Source organism: Lygodium microphyllum, chromosome 28 (genome assembly GCF_053477565.2).
Source record: "Lygodium microphyllum isolate KBCC chromosome 28, Lygodium_microphyllum_v1.1.10, whole genome shotgun sequence".
Classification (NCBI taxonomy): Eukaryota; Viridiplantae; Streptophyta; class Polypodiopsida; order Schizaeales; family Lygodiaceae; genus Lygodium; species Lygodium microphyllum.
In genome coordinates, this window is record NC_141162.1 from 15,808,559 (window position 1) to 15,825,931 (window position 17,373).

Sequence of the window (17,373 nt, forward strand, 5' to 3'; positions counted from 1 at the left end):
GTGTGGAAGCAATAAGCATACCACCAAAACCACAAACGAGCAGTATTCACACAACCACGTGCCTATCACCTTCAGGACAAAAGCACAACCAGATGCCTGTAATTGCAAAAGCATCATACCAGTAGAGAATTTGATCTACATGAGGAGGACATGGATCCTCTGTGGAAAATTTGTATAATGAAGCAAGAGAAAACTGATGCAAAGGTGGGAGCTTCTCAAATGGTCATTAAAGCACAGGGCATTCTAGAGTGGTTAAGAAGTATGTAAGTATATAAACCAGTTTCAAAATGACCTCTACAAACAATAGGAGTTTTAACTGCACTTAAAGAGGCACAAATGGTCCTCAAGCAAGCACATGGATAATACATTAGATTACACAAATGCTGCTCAACCAACTTGTAGTTGCCTGACACATGCAAGCTTACAGCAAATGTTTCCTGTATTAAGATGCAAGTGAATCTGCACATCTTCCACCACTTTCAGCATCTGCTTGATCACATTTTCCAACATACTTCTCCAGGAATAGCTCAATTGAACTCCAATAACGATCTCCGTCACTCAGCCATGTATCCATATGCATGCCAGTGGGAAATTCCACAAATAAGCATCTTGAGTTTGAAGATGCCGCACCATATAATTGCCTCATATGTGATGGTGGTACCATTTCATCTCGACTACCGGACAGAAACAAAATCGGTGCTGAGATCTGTTAACAGAAGCAGCAAACTGTATGACTGAAGACCAGCAGGAAACTAAAAATCATAGAGGAGTAGCAGGCAGAAACTACAGACACTTTGGAGCAGCAGAGGCAATTTGTTTGGAGAGAACTTACATCCCCACAAATGTAAATGCTTATGAAGACACACAATGAATCTGTGATTGGGAGTGTCTCAACTATCAGTGATGACCCAGTGCCAATCAAGAGTGAATATGCTTCTATGATGCTCATAAAAAATACTGACACAACTTTGCTCATTGAGTATGATATATTGGCTTGATTTTATCATTCAAGGACTTTCAAGGAAGTCCTAGCCCAGAAGAAAGGAGTGAAGTTGCCCAGATGCAGTAACACCAAACACAAACAATTCTAAAAAAGGCTAACTATGGGAAAATATAAATATGGCATAATGAATAATCCTGAGAGCTTCAAAGTCCCAGAAAAATATCTCTACTCCATTTCAGGTAACCTTAAAAATATACTTCTCTGAGAATTTGCTAAGAGTTCAATGGCTACCTTGCTGACGATGTCGATGGTGCTCCACGGTGATCTCACAAGAAAGTTCAGAATTCTAAGACCTTTACTACCTGTGCCTCCAATGAACCATTTTAAAATAGGTAGCATTACTCCTGCCATGTCCAGAACCGATGTGAATGTGTTTTCCAATATCAGTGCAGAAATCTGCACATAAAGCATGTCCCTAAAGTAAGTTGAAATTTACAAGAAATGCATATCTCAGTCGAGCAGCACAAAGGACACAAAAGCAAATTCCATTATGTCAGTACTCTACACAAGATTTATGCAAGTTATTATCAATTTTAAAAAATCAAACCTATGTCAAAAAGTGCGTAAGAATTCTGACCATCAACTATACACTTCAGAACAGGTTTGTGACTTTTTGCAACTCCCTAAGCCCTCAACTCTCCTCAATCTGGGTGCAGTGCCCTTACACTATGTGTGCTGCTTCTACAGCACCTCAAGACTTGTACATGCCATTTTCTGCAGCTTCTACGTTTTTTCAAGCTTTGTGCTAGTAGCAGCCTGTCTCCAGCCTCTTAGGGATTTGCCTTGTGTGTCTTCAGCCATATCAGTAGTTTCAAGCCCTTCGAGACTTTGGGCATCTTGGGTGCCCAAAAATACCAAAAGCCACTAAAATGCTGACACCCAAAATCAGGGCGCCCAGCCTACAAACTCTAGCAATAATACAATAACTGCACAGCAGCCTGTCTCCAGCCTCTTAGGAATTTGCCTTGTGTGTCTTCAGCCATATCAGTAGTTTCAAGCCCTTCAAGACTTTGGGCATCCTGGGTGCCCAAAAATACCAAAAGCCACTAAAATGCTGACAACCAAAATCAGGGCGCCCAGCCTACAAACTCTAGCAATAATACAATAACTGCACAACATAGTATGCTAAAGGATTATAATATTCGCTTGTTTTCAAGACTTAATATTTCAAGCAAATGGAGAAAACAATTGCTTAAAGCTGAACATGACAATTATTCAGAAAATTATAGCCATGGATACATAAAAGTAATAGAGACAAGATTGAGGGTTGAAGATGAGCACATGAAACCAACCTTCCTCCTTGGAGAGGGTGGTAATAACTTGACTAATCAATAATTACAGCAAGCAAATAAAACACAAACTGAAATACACACTTTACCACTTATTCTTGGACGATGGACAGCCTGTTGACCCCAACACTTGGCGCCCTTTGCAATATTTCTTTATCTTTTATTGTGAATGAATGGAGATTCTTTAACCTCCTCCGCATATCCAAGTACCTCTTGCTATCATAAATGACAAGCAAGCTTTCAAACCAATTTGCTCCTTGGTCTCCTTGGGTGACAAATTAAAGCCCAAATGTTTGCTAGCTCAATGGCAACTTCAATATCCTAAAATTGTCCCAATTTAAATGACTGAAATTCAAGTCCCTAGGCCTCCAATTTTCTAAGCATGCTTCGCGAGGTGGCTGTCATACCCTAATTTCTGCTGTAAATTAGGGTTTACATCAGAGATTCGATAAAACCCCCACCTCCAATGGCTAAATCTGCTAGAGATTGCTAAGGAAGGATAAGAATAGGCTGGAGAATGAGAAAGGATACTAAGGAGAGAGAAAATTCAAACTTCCAAATGGAATAAATCAACCGGTGCCCTGTCTAGATAGCCATGAAAGTTGTCTCCACTGATGGAACACATCAAATATGTTGTTGCTTGGCTGTAACAGCCCTCAAACTGCTATCACCTACTCTTATAGTCTCATCTACGCAGACCACCAACTCTTGGAGGGTCTCCTACTGGCTGGAAATAGCCCGTCAACTACTGCAGCATGTCTTTGCCGCCTTTTTCCTCCAAAAACTCCCTCTTTCAAAAATAGTCTTGCTTTTTGTTTCTCACGCCCCCTTTGTCCTCTTCCTAATAAGATCAGCCAAACGCAGCGCCAGTGACAGTAGAAATTCATCATCTGGAGTGTTCACCAACAAAGAACAAACCAAAGCCAGTAAGTCCGCTGCGTGTCGACGCCGCCAACAAAGAGAGGCGTGGTGGATCCCATAATGCTGAGCAATCCGCTACACATTAGAGAGCAATGGTTCAAAGGAAGCAGTGCCCTCAACGGCGAAGTCCAATAAAAATCTATCCATCAATTGCTGCATATAGCCCCGAAAGAGTGAATGCTTCAAATAAGAGGAGTTGAAACGTAAAGGGAGTCTATCCAGCAATTGCATAAAAGGTGCAATGGGTTGTGCAAGTATCTCAAGCCGGAGAGGGAAATGGTCCGACAAGGCATATTGCTGCAAGATTGTCATTTCCAACATCTCAAGAAGAAAATCATCATCCTGCATAATGTACATTCGGTCCAACCGCATCCATGTAGTTGCATACTGCGCCGAATGGAAAGTAAACCCTGTAGAAGAAGGGTGTAGCCAGGACCATAGATCTTGCTTAAGTACAGCAAGAGCAAACACATGCCACACCCGACTTTCCGGAGAGTCCATCACCGAATGCCCTAAAGTGGACTGTGAAGAATCAACACACGTATTAAAATCCCCCATCAAAAAACCCCGTCTGCCAAGTGACAAGGAGGTCTTCAAGGTATTCCAAAGATCCCAACGGGATAAAGGGTCATTCGGAGCATATAGGCCTAGCAACCATAAGATCTCTCCTTCAAATAAAACTTCCACTACCACAAAGCGGCCATGTACATCATTTTTAATAAGAACCGGCTGATATTTCTCATGTACAATCATAAGCACACCAAAATAATGCCCGGTGTGTGTCCCTGCATAAAACAAGCGAAACCCATGGCAATCCACAACTTTTCCTGCTTCACCGTGACTCTTGTGCTCTACCACACACAAGACATCCCATCGATTCTCATGCAATACAGTCCACATGGCATGTTGCTTATGGCGAGAACAAATGCCTCGCACATTCCACGTGGCTATCTTCATGTATATTCAAAAAGAAAATCAGGAACGAGGCTCCACTTGCCTCGATTTAACCTTTTCTACTAGAATATCAAGGACACACTCATCCAAAAAATCAGCTAACATGGCAAAAGAGTTCTGACGGCCAGCTTTAGAGGTAGACGGAATATCCACTGTCTTGGGGATGAAACGGAGATAACGACGATCCCATGGTGTAATCACATTCCCTCGAGTATCAAAAGCCAACTTAGCAAGTGGGCCCTTTGGACCGTCGGTATATACTTTCCGAGTAGACTGATTACGGGGAGCAAAAGGAACCATAGTATGCGCAGCGTGCTCTGAAGACAACATTTCTTTCCTGCACATATACATGCGCATGGAATCTTGTGAAACATTAGGCCCAGTAGCCGACAAGACAGCATCAACTTTTTTGCCTTTTTTGGGACGTGTCTCTACCCAGTCATTGCCACGGGAATCCAAACCCGAAACAAGTTGTTTGTTTACCTTTATCCAGAACTTTAGGTGGTTGGGTTGCATCCTGTGACAGAGCATCAAGCACCATGTCTTCCATAGGCAGCACAACATGCTCATCATCTGAAGATGGTTGCTTCTCTGGGCATTCGGCCATAAAATGCCCCAATTTTCCACACGAAAAGCAGTGTCCTGCAAAGTTGCCCCATTTCAAACGAAAGTGCAAAGGATGCATGCCAGAGCAATTAATACGAAGCCATGCAAGCCTTTTCCTAGCAATGTCCCATAACATACACAAATGGTTGCGATTCATGGTCCTTAGGCTCGGGGGGACCAGAACAGTTCCCACAACGGCCATGGCATCCTTTAACAAAGGCCAATAGACAACCGGGTAATTTTCCACTTCAACCCACACCGGGCATTCACGTTGAAGCAGGCGCTGAAAGTCTGCCATAGGGTGCCATGGCACAACATGGACCAAACGGCGATCAAAGAACAATGGCAGTTTAGACAGAAGATCAGCCCGATGCTTCTCAGATTTCAACAGCACCTCATAGAAGCCTCGGAGCCCAACAAAAATCTCCTCAACACACTCCCCTTGTAGTAAATGGTGCAGCCACTGGCAAATATGGGAAAGCACTGGAATCCTGCCAGTGAAGAAGAGTATAACAGCACGGTCATAAAACACCGAAAAAGAGCGCAAGATATTTTTCGGGTCCACCGGGGCTTCCAGAACATCTTCAGTTTCCAGAGTCAAAAAAAGCTTCATGATTATGTTGGACATACTCGCCAAGCAGAGTGTTGGCAAACTCCAGTAAAGGCTCCCAGTCAATATCCTGCGAATCCACAGAGTCAAAGGCAACTTGAGAATAAGAACGTTCCTGATGACCCATTGTCTCTTCTAACATATGCTTGGAGCGTTTGCCCGCAGGCTAGAAGTCCGGACCAAAGGGCATCTCCTCCGTACAAGGAACCATATCCTCTGGTTCCTCTGTATTAGAATCCGGACCAAGGGCTGCCACCATTTGGTCGATAAAAGCCATATCCAAACCAACCATATTGTATCACTACTTGTGCAGGTAGAATGCAACGCCCGGAGCTCACAGAAGACAGATCTGTCAAAAGATAGAAACAGCACAGGCCTCCCTCTCTCTCTCTCTCTTTCTCTCACTGTGTGTCTGCTGTATCACAGATCTCTGTCTGCTGTGATAGAAATCTGCACCTCTGTCCAGCCAGAAAGTCTCTACACCGGTCAAATGTCCAGTAGCAGAGCAGATATGTTGGTGGTGTAATCCCAAGGCAGATCGAAGGTCGACGTGCAGAAGCAGGGACCTGCGACGACGTGGTTTAAAGGTCGACGTGCAGAAGCAAGGACCCACCATGACGTGGTTTGAAGGTCGACGTGCAAAAGTAGGGACCCGCGATGACGTGGTTCACTCTCTCCCTCTCGCTGTGTGGCTGCCTCAGCCTGCGTCCAAAAGCGGGGCAGAAATAGTGCACTCACAGGCCTGATCGAGCCAGCATACGAGGTCAAGTCGCTGCAGCAGAAGGGTCACGACAAGTCACCGTCCATCTCTCCGCCATCTGTGTGTGTGTGTGTGTGTGTGTGTGTGCTTGCACAAGGCAAGAATGACCCTCTCTCTATTAGAAATTTTGTCCACTCATGAGTGACTCTGGGCATATGCAATAGTGGAACAAACATTATAGTGATTTGAGGTATTTGTTATGAGCCGTTTTTACGTGATTTTAGCATTTATTACTGGCCAGTCTGATCATGTTTATGGCATATTTTTTGCCTATATATTCAAGCTCCCTCCTCCATAGTCATCATTCATCACTTGCAGATTCCAATGCAAGCCATGTTGAAAAGAGAGGGAGCCAATGCCAATACCCACACAACTAGTGACTTGTTGTGCGCAATTGTCTCGTGCTTTGTTGTCTATGTTTCGACTTGCAACTACTACGTTTTGTGCATTCACTGCTTGTGCAAGTTGGGTGACAATGATTTCAACCTTCTACTAGTGTTTTTAATTCATTCTCACCTTGATTACCTCGGATTTTGCAAACATGTTGTGATCAGCTTCCTTGAACACTGCATGTGAACACATACTTCGTGTAATCTGTGTTGTGCTTAGGTGTACTCTCGCTCTCTCTTTATCTTCTCTTTATATCCTCTCTAGATGGCTCCTCCCTACTATTCTATTGATGATGAACTTCACGACTCTAATGACCTAACTTGAAGTGCTTATGAAAGCATGGCTTGTGCAAAAGCCATTGTGGTACGTGGTTTCTTGAGCTATTGAGCGTCCCCAACCTCCCACTCTTCCTAATGATTGGGATGTGACAACCACGAGATAGTTGTGCTTACATGGGATTCCAATGATACCCGTACATATTTTGCTCTTCTTTGTTGTACCTCTAAAGAGGTTTACTGTAGGCCACCACTTGCAAGACAACTTCAAAGATAGGGGCAAAACTTCAAATGTTATACAAGGCTCCCTCGACCATGCGTGCAATGACCCCCCTATGAACGGCTACAATAGATGCAGTTCAAGCCGAAGGATAGTATCCAATCATTATATAAGTACAAGGTGAACTTCGTCACATACAGTCGCGCTTCTAGATGCTCATCTTGTGTGGACTATGCTCTATAAGATGAAAATAGAAAAAGGAAAAATCGGCATTTTCCCATTGTTGATCAGCAATACATCAATTTGGCTTGCTTCTTATTCTTGAAATTGAAAAAGAGCTCAAGAATGAGGTGCTATAAAAATCGGCATTTTCCCATTGTTGATCAGCAATACATCAATTTGGCTTGCTTCTTATTCTTGAAATTGAAAAAGAGCTCAAGAATGAGGTGCTATAAAAATCTATAAGTCTACTATCCTACAAAATAGCACTGAAAGAAGAGGAAATTGTTAGCAATCCAAATAGCTCATCTATGAGTCTAACCTATACCGAGCATGGCTAGGTATTTTAGGCACTTTATTAGGGCATTTGTAATGCTTATTTGGGGTATTTTACGTTGGCCGACCTACTCCTATTTTGGTATTATTTTGTCCATTATATATCAAGCTACCTCCTCATTTAATCAAATTATCACTACAAGTTCTATGGAGAGAGGGAGCCAATGCCAATGCCTACGAGCTAATGACTTGTTGTTATATGCGTCATTCTCGTATTTGGTATATGGATTCCATTTCCCGAGCATTCTTCTAAGTTCTCTTCTTTGCAATATTCTTTTGTGTTTTTCTCTTCTGTTCATCAATTTATTACAGCATTTGTTTATGCTTCCATTGCTACATCAACTTCTAACATGAATATGGAGTATTTTACAATGGAGTGGGGATGATGCTTGAGATGGATCGGGCCAACTTTAGGCTATCTTCAGCTACTATACAAGAGTTTATAACTAAGAAAACTAACATAGAAGAAGAAAAAATGAGAATGAGAAAAAAAAAACTCGCTTTATAGGAGAAAGGGGAGAGCTAATACAAAAAGAAAAAGTAAAGTAGCACAAGACAAGTATCCAACCACATATTATGAGATGTGATAGTTGGAAGCTTGTGTAACAAGTGTTCTAACCCTTGTCTCTTCTCTATGGCCTTTCTTTTTTGTCAGATTCACATACAGAAAGGATTAACACCTTGAAGGGTGGGCTAGATCCACCAAAATAGATAGTTATAATTAGTAAAATGACATGATCATGAAATGTTTGTACAATATGCATGTATAGGTTGAAAGCTTGAAATAAAAACATCTTTATATAGAGAACTTGTATGAAGATTCTAGCACCATTTTTGTATTCTATACGTAAAGAGCTTTCTTATAACACCTAATTGAAAGGTCCCTAAATCTTAGGAGCCTCAGATTGGCCTAAAAATGCTAGTCCTAAAAATAGGGATGACATTTCAAAAATAGTGAGTTATGTACCTTAGCTATGCTCACTAAATTCGATTGTTTCTATTCTTGACATGACTCATCAAAGGAGTCATTACCTTTCTTCATTTGTTCCTCCTTTTGCTGTTGTGCCCTTAACATCTTGCAAGCTTTCCAAAGATGTTCTTTTTTGCCACAATGATAGCACCATACAGTCATTTTCTTCAACAAGGCACCCCTCTCTGAAGTTGTCGAAGCTCAAGCATCATGAGCAATAGCTAAAGACAACATCCTCAATTGAACGTGAATCTATGCACATGAAGCTATCAGAGTGAAGCAATGCAAAAGAGAATGACCAAGACAAAGAGTAAACAGAGAGAGAATAGGGATTGTTAGCAATAGAGAGAGACAAAGAGTGAGAGAGAGCAAAGTAGTAAAGAGAGTGAACACAATTTTTGGGTACGATGACGAGTGTATCACTTTAGGTTTATATATATATATATATATATATATATATATATATATATATATATATATATATATATATATATATATATATATGAAAGGACAAGTGCTATAGGTGTGTTCACACCCATGCACATATAAAAGAACACGATAGCCCTTTATTCCCAACAACCTCCCACCAAAAGGCAATGTGCCTTAAGAGGAGAAAAAAATCAACTAAGTATGTATAAAGTTGAAATACATATAACTCCCATCATCTATCGGCAATGAGCAAACCACTCTGTTGGGAGACCCTTCGTGAGAAGGTCTGCACGATTATCATCTGTATGCACTTTGACAAGCTTAATGCTCTTACTGCCAAGTACATCTCTAATGAAGTGATACTTCACTTGTATTTGCTTCGTCTTTGCATGAAAGACGGGATTCCGAGCTAGCATGATAACACTCTAACTATCACAATGGAGAATATGTAACTCTGCGATGTCAAGCTCTCCCACCAAACGTGAAAGCCATAAAGCCTCCTTGCATGCCTCAATGGCAGCCACATACTCTGCCTTTGTAGTAGACAATGCAACATACTTTTGTAGCCTAGAGATTCAAGAGACTACTCCTCCTGTAAAGATAAACACATACCTAGAAGTGGACTTTCTACACTCCGCATGACCAGCATAGTCTACATCCGTAAAGCCAACAACAGATGCCTTCTGCTTTCCAAAGCAGATGAACAACTCCTTTGTGCCTTTGAGGTATCTCATAATACCTTTCATTGCTTCCTAATGCTTTTACTAGGGTTTTCCATATATCAAATAACCACTCCCACTGCAAAGACAATGTCAAGACATGTAGTGACCATAGCATACATCAAACTACCAACAACTGAAACATAAGGTATCTTGGTCATTTCAGCCTTCTCATCATTAGATGTAGGGCTGTCCTTTGCACTGAGTTTCACATATGGAGGCAATGGAACCTCAATAATTTTTCCCCCCTCCATATTGAAACGCTGCAAAACCTTGGAAATATACTCATGTTGAGATAGGTAGAGCAATCCTTTTGACCTATCTCTGAGTATTCGCATGCCAAGAATGTGATTTGAATCACCAAGATCCTTCATGTCAAAGCTGCCATGAAGACTTTGCTTCAGTGAGTCCAAGGCATGAGTATCCCTGCCAGTAATGAGCATGTCATCAACATACCAAACCAAGATAATCAAGCTGCCATCTACTACCTTCTTGGTGTACAAGCAGTGATCCACTTGACTTCTATGGAAACCTTGAGACCGCATGAATGTATCAAACTTATGATACCATTCTCTTGGTGCTTATTTCAGCCCATACAAACTCCTTTTGAGTTTACATACCATCTTCTCTTTCCCTTTTTCCACAAACCCTTCAGGCTGTTGCATATATATGTCTTCATGCAAATCACCATGTAAGAATGTGGTCTTTACATCCATCTATGTAAGCTCCATATCTTCAACTGCAACCAAGCCCAAAATGGTTCTTAAGGTAGTCATCTTGACTACAGGAGAAAAAATCTCATCAAAGTCAATTCCATGTTCCTTTGTACCCCTTCGCAACCAATCTTGCTTTATACTTTAGTAAGGAACCAGAAGTAACCTTCATCTTATAAACCCATTTGCATGGAAGTGTTTTCTGCCCTTTAGGCAACTGCACCAAGTCTTGAGTGCCATTTTTCTCAAGAGATTCCATTTCTGACAACATAGCTTTATACCATTTCTTGTTGTCCTGTTTGTCCATTGTTTCTTTGAAGCAAGACAATTCACCACAGTCTGTCAACATGACATAATCAACCACATTGTTTGCACCGAGAATGAATCTATCAGGTTGTCTAATAGCCCTAGATGATCTCCTAACCCAATGCTCATTGTTTATTGGCTATTGAGCATTTTCAGCTTGCTGTCCTTGCATTTCAACCTGCAAATCAGTATTAACAACTTGATGCCCTAGTTGTTCCTGCACATGTAATGGCTCATTATCATGGGCAATAGCTGGCTGATCATTTCCAACATTATTTTTACACTTACAACTTCATTTACAACAGGTATTTGCTGCTGTACAGCCGGCACATTTTGCTATCCAAAAGGTATTTCTTCCCGAAATACAACCCTACAGATCTCAGTTTTTTCGGGTTGTTTATGCATGCGATCTTCCCGGAAGATAACATCATTGCTACGTACTACTTTCCTTTTCTCGAGATCCCATAATCTATACCCCATTTCACCCTCGTCACCATATCCTAGGAAAATGCATTTACGGGACTTTGGCTCAAGTTTGTTGTGTTTTTCTTTACGAATGTGCACAAAAGCCTCACAGTCAAACACTTTCAGGTGAGCATATGAAGATGGCTTTGCCCGACCACACTTCTTGGGAAACTCTCCCCCCAAAGACCTGTTTGGTGACCGATTTATCAAGTATGTGGCTATCATTATAACCTCTGCCCAAAAACCATGGGGTAATGCAATATGAGACAACATTATACGGACCTTATCCTGTACGCTCCGATTCATACGCTCTGCAATGCCATTTTGGGATGGATTATGAGGAACAGTGAGCTCCCTCTTTATCCCCTTGCTGTCACAAAAAGCCTGAAAGGCCTTGGACACATATTCCCACCATTGTCAACGCAAAGACACTTCAGTATCTTATCAGTCTGATTTTCAACCAAAACCAGTAATTTTTTAAACTTGTCAAGCACTTCATCCTTGCTAAAAATAGGATAAACCTATACCTTTCGTGTAGCATCATCGACAAAGATAACAAAATATTTATTTCCCCCTAAAGATAATCCTAGCATCTGACATACATCAGAATGTACTAACGCTAGAGGAGAAGATTTCAACGAAAGAGACTTTTTATGAGACACTTGTGCATCTTTACTGAAACTAGCCTTCCTCCTCGGATAGGGTGGTAAATCTCTGATTACAACTTAATTACAGCAGTAAACAATAAATGCAAATCTAAAAATACAAATTTACCTACTAATCTTAGACAATGCATATCCGATTGGCCCCAAAATCGGCGCAACTTTCACTGTTCCTTTAGCTTTATTAAAGAAAATTTTGATTTACAATGGGATTCTCCCAATTCCTTTCGGTATATTCAACTCCCCTTGCTGTCCAAACTGACCAGCAAGTTTTCAATCTATTTTGCCCCTTGATTCGAGCACTCAATTGGCCTTCACCCACTTCATAGACGATGGAAATGCCCCAAATTCAATGGCTGGCTAGTCCTCCACCTGAATTCAACCGAAATTCATCTTCAGCCTTGTTGAATATAAGACTTGGAGCTTCCAATTTCTGACATGCTTCCCAAGGCTGCTGCTAAACCCTAATTTCTACTGTAAATTAGGGTTTACAGCAGAGAAGTTTGCAATTTGTCGGCCTCCAAGGGTCCAAATGTTGAGATCTTCGAAGCAAGGCTGTGATGACACTTTTGTCTACCACCAATAGAAAATAGACTGAATGATAAAACACTTGTTTCTTAAAAAAATGTATGTTTTCTCATGGCATTTACAATGCTTGTGTGTAAGCTTCTCAATGATCTATATGTGTGTATGTATACATACGTGCATGCATAATGTGTATCTATACATCAATATGCAAATATGCAGCTAAATAGAGTAAGGAAACACCCTTGTTTATGGCTCCAATTGTAGATGTGCAAATTTAATCTTGAGTAGTGCGATGTACACTCACTCATTTTGTAGCAATTGCATTCAATATTTTACCTCCCAACCAGCTTCAAGTGATACAAGTATGTCGAGATTATCTATGTTTCCACTACTGCCCCGCCATAGCAGCATGTAGATACAAAGAGCTGAAAAAAATCAGTCAATTATTGCTATTAACCTGCCTCAAGAGCCTGTAGATCCTATCTGCGTCAAAAGGTCCTCCAATGGCTGCAAATCAAACCAACAACCTCCCCTCTCTCTCTCTTGCAAGCTAAAATTATAAAAATGCCTCTCCCCAACCTCTAAAGACGTTTTTCAGTCTTGCATGGGTATTTTTTACGAGTGGCAACCTTCCCAAATGGTTTTTTCAATCTTTTTTATAATTAAATATTAATTTTTAGTCTTTAAATATTGAAACTTAATCTAATAATTATTTCAGTGCCTTGAAAGATAATCTGATTGGCTAATAATTAAATTGGCTGTACAACTTCCATTCCCGGGTGTCTTTGCGTCATCTTTGACTATCAGATTGGCATTAGATACCATTAAATGCTACTTCTCTAGTGTCACCAACTGACACTTATGGCCAAATGGATGACCTAGGCCAACAACTGGCACCAGATACCACCAAGTATCTATGCAGCATAACTTATAGCAACTTTTGCCTTTGACATCCCGTAATTTCTTCGAGTCTCGAGCTCGTAAATTTACTTTAATCCCAATTGCACCTCATACGTGCATCATTTACTTAATCATGTAATTAAAAATTAATCCATATGTTAAGTGAGGTTTCAAAAATACATGTCCTCATGAGATTTACCATAAACACAATGATCACAATGCTCAAAATTAGCAGAACGAAGACTAGGCAAGTAACCCAAACGAGAGAACACTTTCATTCTAGTTTTACTCATGTGTCCCAACCGGCCATGCCACAAAGAAACCCTTGGCTACTCGATCACTGCAACAACATGGTCACACACACTAGATACATGGAGAGAATACAAGGTATCACTTTTACAATCTCTCACAATCACTCTAGATCCCTTACAGATTTTCCATTTCCCATCACCAAAGGTGGTATTAAATCCATCGTCATCTAACTACCCTGTGCTAATAAAGCTCTTCTTGGGCTAAGGTACATGTCATATATGCTGAAGTGTGAAGACAGAACCATGCTGAAACTGTAGCTGTAGACTGCCAATACGTACAATGTCACATGCATAGTTATCCCCAAGATGGACAACACCATGTCGACCCCCTGTATAGACAGAGAACCACTCACAATAAGAGGTCACATGAAAGGAAGCACTTGAATCGAGAATCCAGGTATGCATGTCATCATCTCTATCAGCAAGTAAAGCATGTTCACCAAAGTGTGAAGAGACAAAGAGTACATCATTCCCACTATCACTGTCACGAGTAACTACATTCACCTCTTCAATTTCGACACTGCTCTTTTTAGGTTGACTCTCTTTCTTCTCTTCCTTGCTATCGTCTATCTTCTTGCCCTTTCCTTTCTCTTTCTTCCATTTGTAGCAATCACGTTTAAAGTAACCCTTCTTGCCACAATGATGGCATTCAACATCTTTGCCACGTGATTTACATCTCTTGCTATCAGATTTGCCTTTCTGCTGTGATATGCTCCTAGCATGCAAAGCACTAGAAGACTTACTGGATGCATTGTTCTGCCGATTCATTTCTTCCATGAGTAGAGCACTCTCTACATCAGCATACGAATAAATCGCATTAGAAGTGCTCATAGCAGTCCTGAATGTATCCCAACTCTCTAAAAGAGTGCAAAGCAAGAATGTAGCCTTAAATTCTTCATCAATCAAGAACTTCAAGGCAACCAGCTGGCTAAAAATGGAATTAAACTCACTCAAGTGAGTAGACATTGCCGTACCCTCTTTCATATGCAAATCGATAAGCTTTTTCAGCCAATACACTTTGCTTGTAGCACTCTTCTATGCATACAGTTCTTCCAATCCAGTCCAAATAGCATATGCAAAATCCCAACCTTCAATGTTAAACAGCAAGGCATCAAAAATCGATAGCTCGATGGTTGAGCCTGCAAGCTCATTTAACTTATCCCAATCGTCTTATTTCATGTCTGCAGGCTTTGCCCCTTTGGTCTTAATCGGCTTTGCATGCTTCTTTTGCAAGAGGATATTGTAGCACTGTTTTTGCCAGACTGCAAAGTTATGTGCTCCTTCAAGCTTCTTAATATGCATGAGATTACTGCTGTCACTGCTGCCAGCCATGATTTTCAGCCCAAATGTGACCAAAAATTTCAGCAAATGCAAGTCCAAACTAGCACACAAGTGACCAAGGTACAAATAAGTACCAACCAGCAATAAATGACCACATAGAAGAAGAAATTTCAGATCTGTAAGGAAATTCTCAAAAGCACCAAACCATGTGCTATAGCATTCCATAACTGATTACAGTTGTTCCAAGGGCAAATACATCACATTACATGAGAATTCCCAAATTTTAGCTGCAATTTCTATTGTACATGTATCCATGGGCATAAAATTTGACACGCACAGTCAAAAGGCCCAAAAAATTTTGTGCTCAAAGCATCAACCATACATTTGCATTGTCTCTAACATGCATAGAATAGGCCAATTTTTCCAAAATAAAGCAATTTCAGCAAAACCTTCAAATTTTTCCAAGTGTTAGGCGTCCAAATTGCATGGAATTAAACCCACATGTACATAAAATGACCAAATGGCGCACAAATTTTGCCCAAACAACAAAAGCCCCAAATTTTACGAGGTCCAATGTGCATCAATGTTGAGAAATTCGGTAAATTTCAGCCCAATTTTGCATGTCTTGTCTTGCATCACAATCCCCAAATCCGGGAAAAGCCCCAAATTTTCGGGCCAATATTGCACAAATTTCAGTGAAATTGACTCATCTAAGCAAAATTTTCACTTGCATTTGAGAATGCCCAAAAAAAATTTTGAGGCCTATGCATTTAATGTCTACAATTTATGGTCCACAATCATTGCAATATGGACCTCACAACATGCTCGCCTTTTGCAATCCGGCTCACTTCTGACGTCTCAAGAAGCGTGTACTCCTTGCCCGCTCTAATACCAATTTGTAGTGACGTGGAGCGTAAGGATCGAGACATAGGGACTGTTAGTACCAAAGAGAAACAAAGAGTGAGAGAGAGCAAAGTAGTGGAGAGAGTGAACACAATTTTTGGGTACAATGACAAGTGTACCACTTTAGGTTTTTAGATAGATATATATATATATATATATATGAAAGTACAAGTGCTACGGGTGTACCCGTGCACGTATAAAAGAGCACGATGGCCCTTTATTCCTAACAGAACTAAAGTCGAGAGGTTGCTCAACATAGATCTCCTCCTTCAACTCCCTGTTCAAGAAGGCAGACTTCACATCCTGCTGATAGACCGGTCATCTCCTATGGCTAGCCAAGGCAAGAACTACGCAAATAGTGGCCATCCAAGCTGTGGGGGCAAAAGTATCATGGAAATCAATGTCTAGGCGATGTGCAAAACCTTTAGCAACAAGACAGGCCTTGTGCTTGTTGTCCGATGTGCCATCATTGCGGTACTTGGTCTTGAAGACCCATTTGACTCCAATGATCTTCTGAGGAGGCTTTGACATGAGATACCAAGTGTCATTCCTCTCAATCGACTCTAGCTTTTGCTCTGTCGCTTTCCGCCAATGATCATGCTGTAAAACCTCCTTCACAGAAGTGGGCTCTCGATCCCACATGACACGAGTCATCAAATAGTAATTAGTGTAAACAAACTCGGTATGGGGTGCTTGGTTCCTTTGAGAACACTGCGGGTCATCCTATGGATGCCACTCCTCAAGGACTGCCTCAATCCCTGCATCACGAAGAGTATCATGAGCCCAACAAGGAGGCTGGATCTCGCCTCATCACTCTCCATTGTCTGAAGTTTCTCGAAGGTCCACTGACAGCGAGGGAGCAATCAATGATCCGTGGCTGAGAACTAAGCTTCTCATCTGAAAAAGAGTCCTCAAAAGGCACAAGCTCCAAAGAAACAATCGCTGGCGCCCAGCTATCACCGGGATCTCCAAGAACAAGGTGTTCCTCACCCCCCTCTGAGGCTGAAACTTCCACAAACCTAACATCACAGCTCGTATAGACATTCTGCTTAACAGGATCATATAATCAGTAGCCTTGAGACTGCGAGATATAGCCCACAAACACCTATCTTTTGGAAGCCGCTTCAAATTTGCCACACTGTGCCTTCGGAATGTGAACATAGGCATCACACCCAGAAACCCTAAAATAAAAACCATCTAGCTTAGACCCAAAGTACGCCTTATATGGAGTCATACCAACAACAGCAGAAGTGGGAGCACAATTAAGGATGTGAACTGCACTAGCCATAGCCTCAGCCCATAGACACTGAGGTGTCTAACGGTACAAGCCATCTCGATCACACTGTAATTCTTCCACTCCAAGATTTCATTCTCCTGAGGGGTGTTTGCATTTGCAAACTCCTGGTAAATACCACGATCTGCACAAAAAATGAGCAAGCTCATTAGAAACAAATTCTTCGCCCTTATCTGATCATAAGGCCTCCAGCTTCTAGTCCAGTTAGTTCTCCTCAAAGAGCAACCAATCCTTAAAGTTGGAGAAAGCTTCTAACTTTAGCTTCAAGAAATAAGCCCGTGTCATCCTATTGTAATCATTCACAATTAG

The 17,373-nt window shown here is 41.2% G+C and overlaps 1 protein-coding gene across 1 annotated transcript in view; it reads right to left on the reverse strand.

Moving 5' to 3' along the window:
- Positions 1 to 264: 264 nt before the first annotated feature.
- The window catches only part of WAV2 (alpha/beta-Hydrolases superfamily protein), a 34,872-nt gene continuing 17,763 nt past the window's right edge, over positions 265 to 17,373 (reverse strand). Inside the window, exons 6-7 of the mRNA XM_087670170.1 lie at positions 1,235 to 1,399; positions 265 to 706 (exon numbers count right to left, since the gene is read on the reverse strand). Coding sequence (XP_087526296.1) covers positions 443 to 706; positions 1,235 to 1,399 — 429 coding nt within the window. The 3' untranslated portion in view covers positions 265 to 442. The remainder of the gene's footprint in view (positions 707 to 1,234; positions 1,400 to 17,373) is intronic.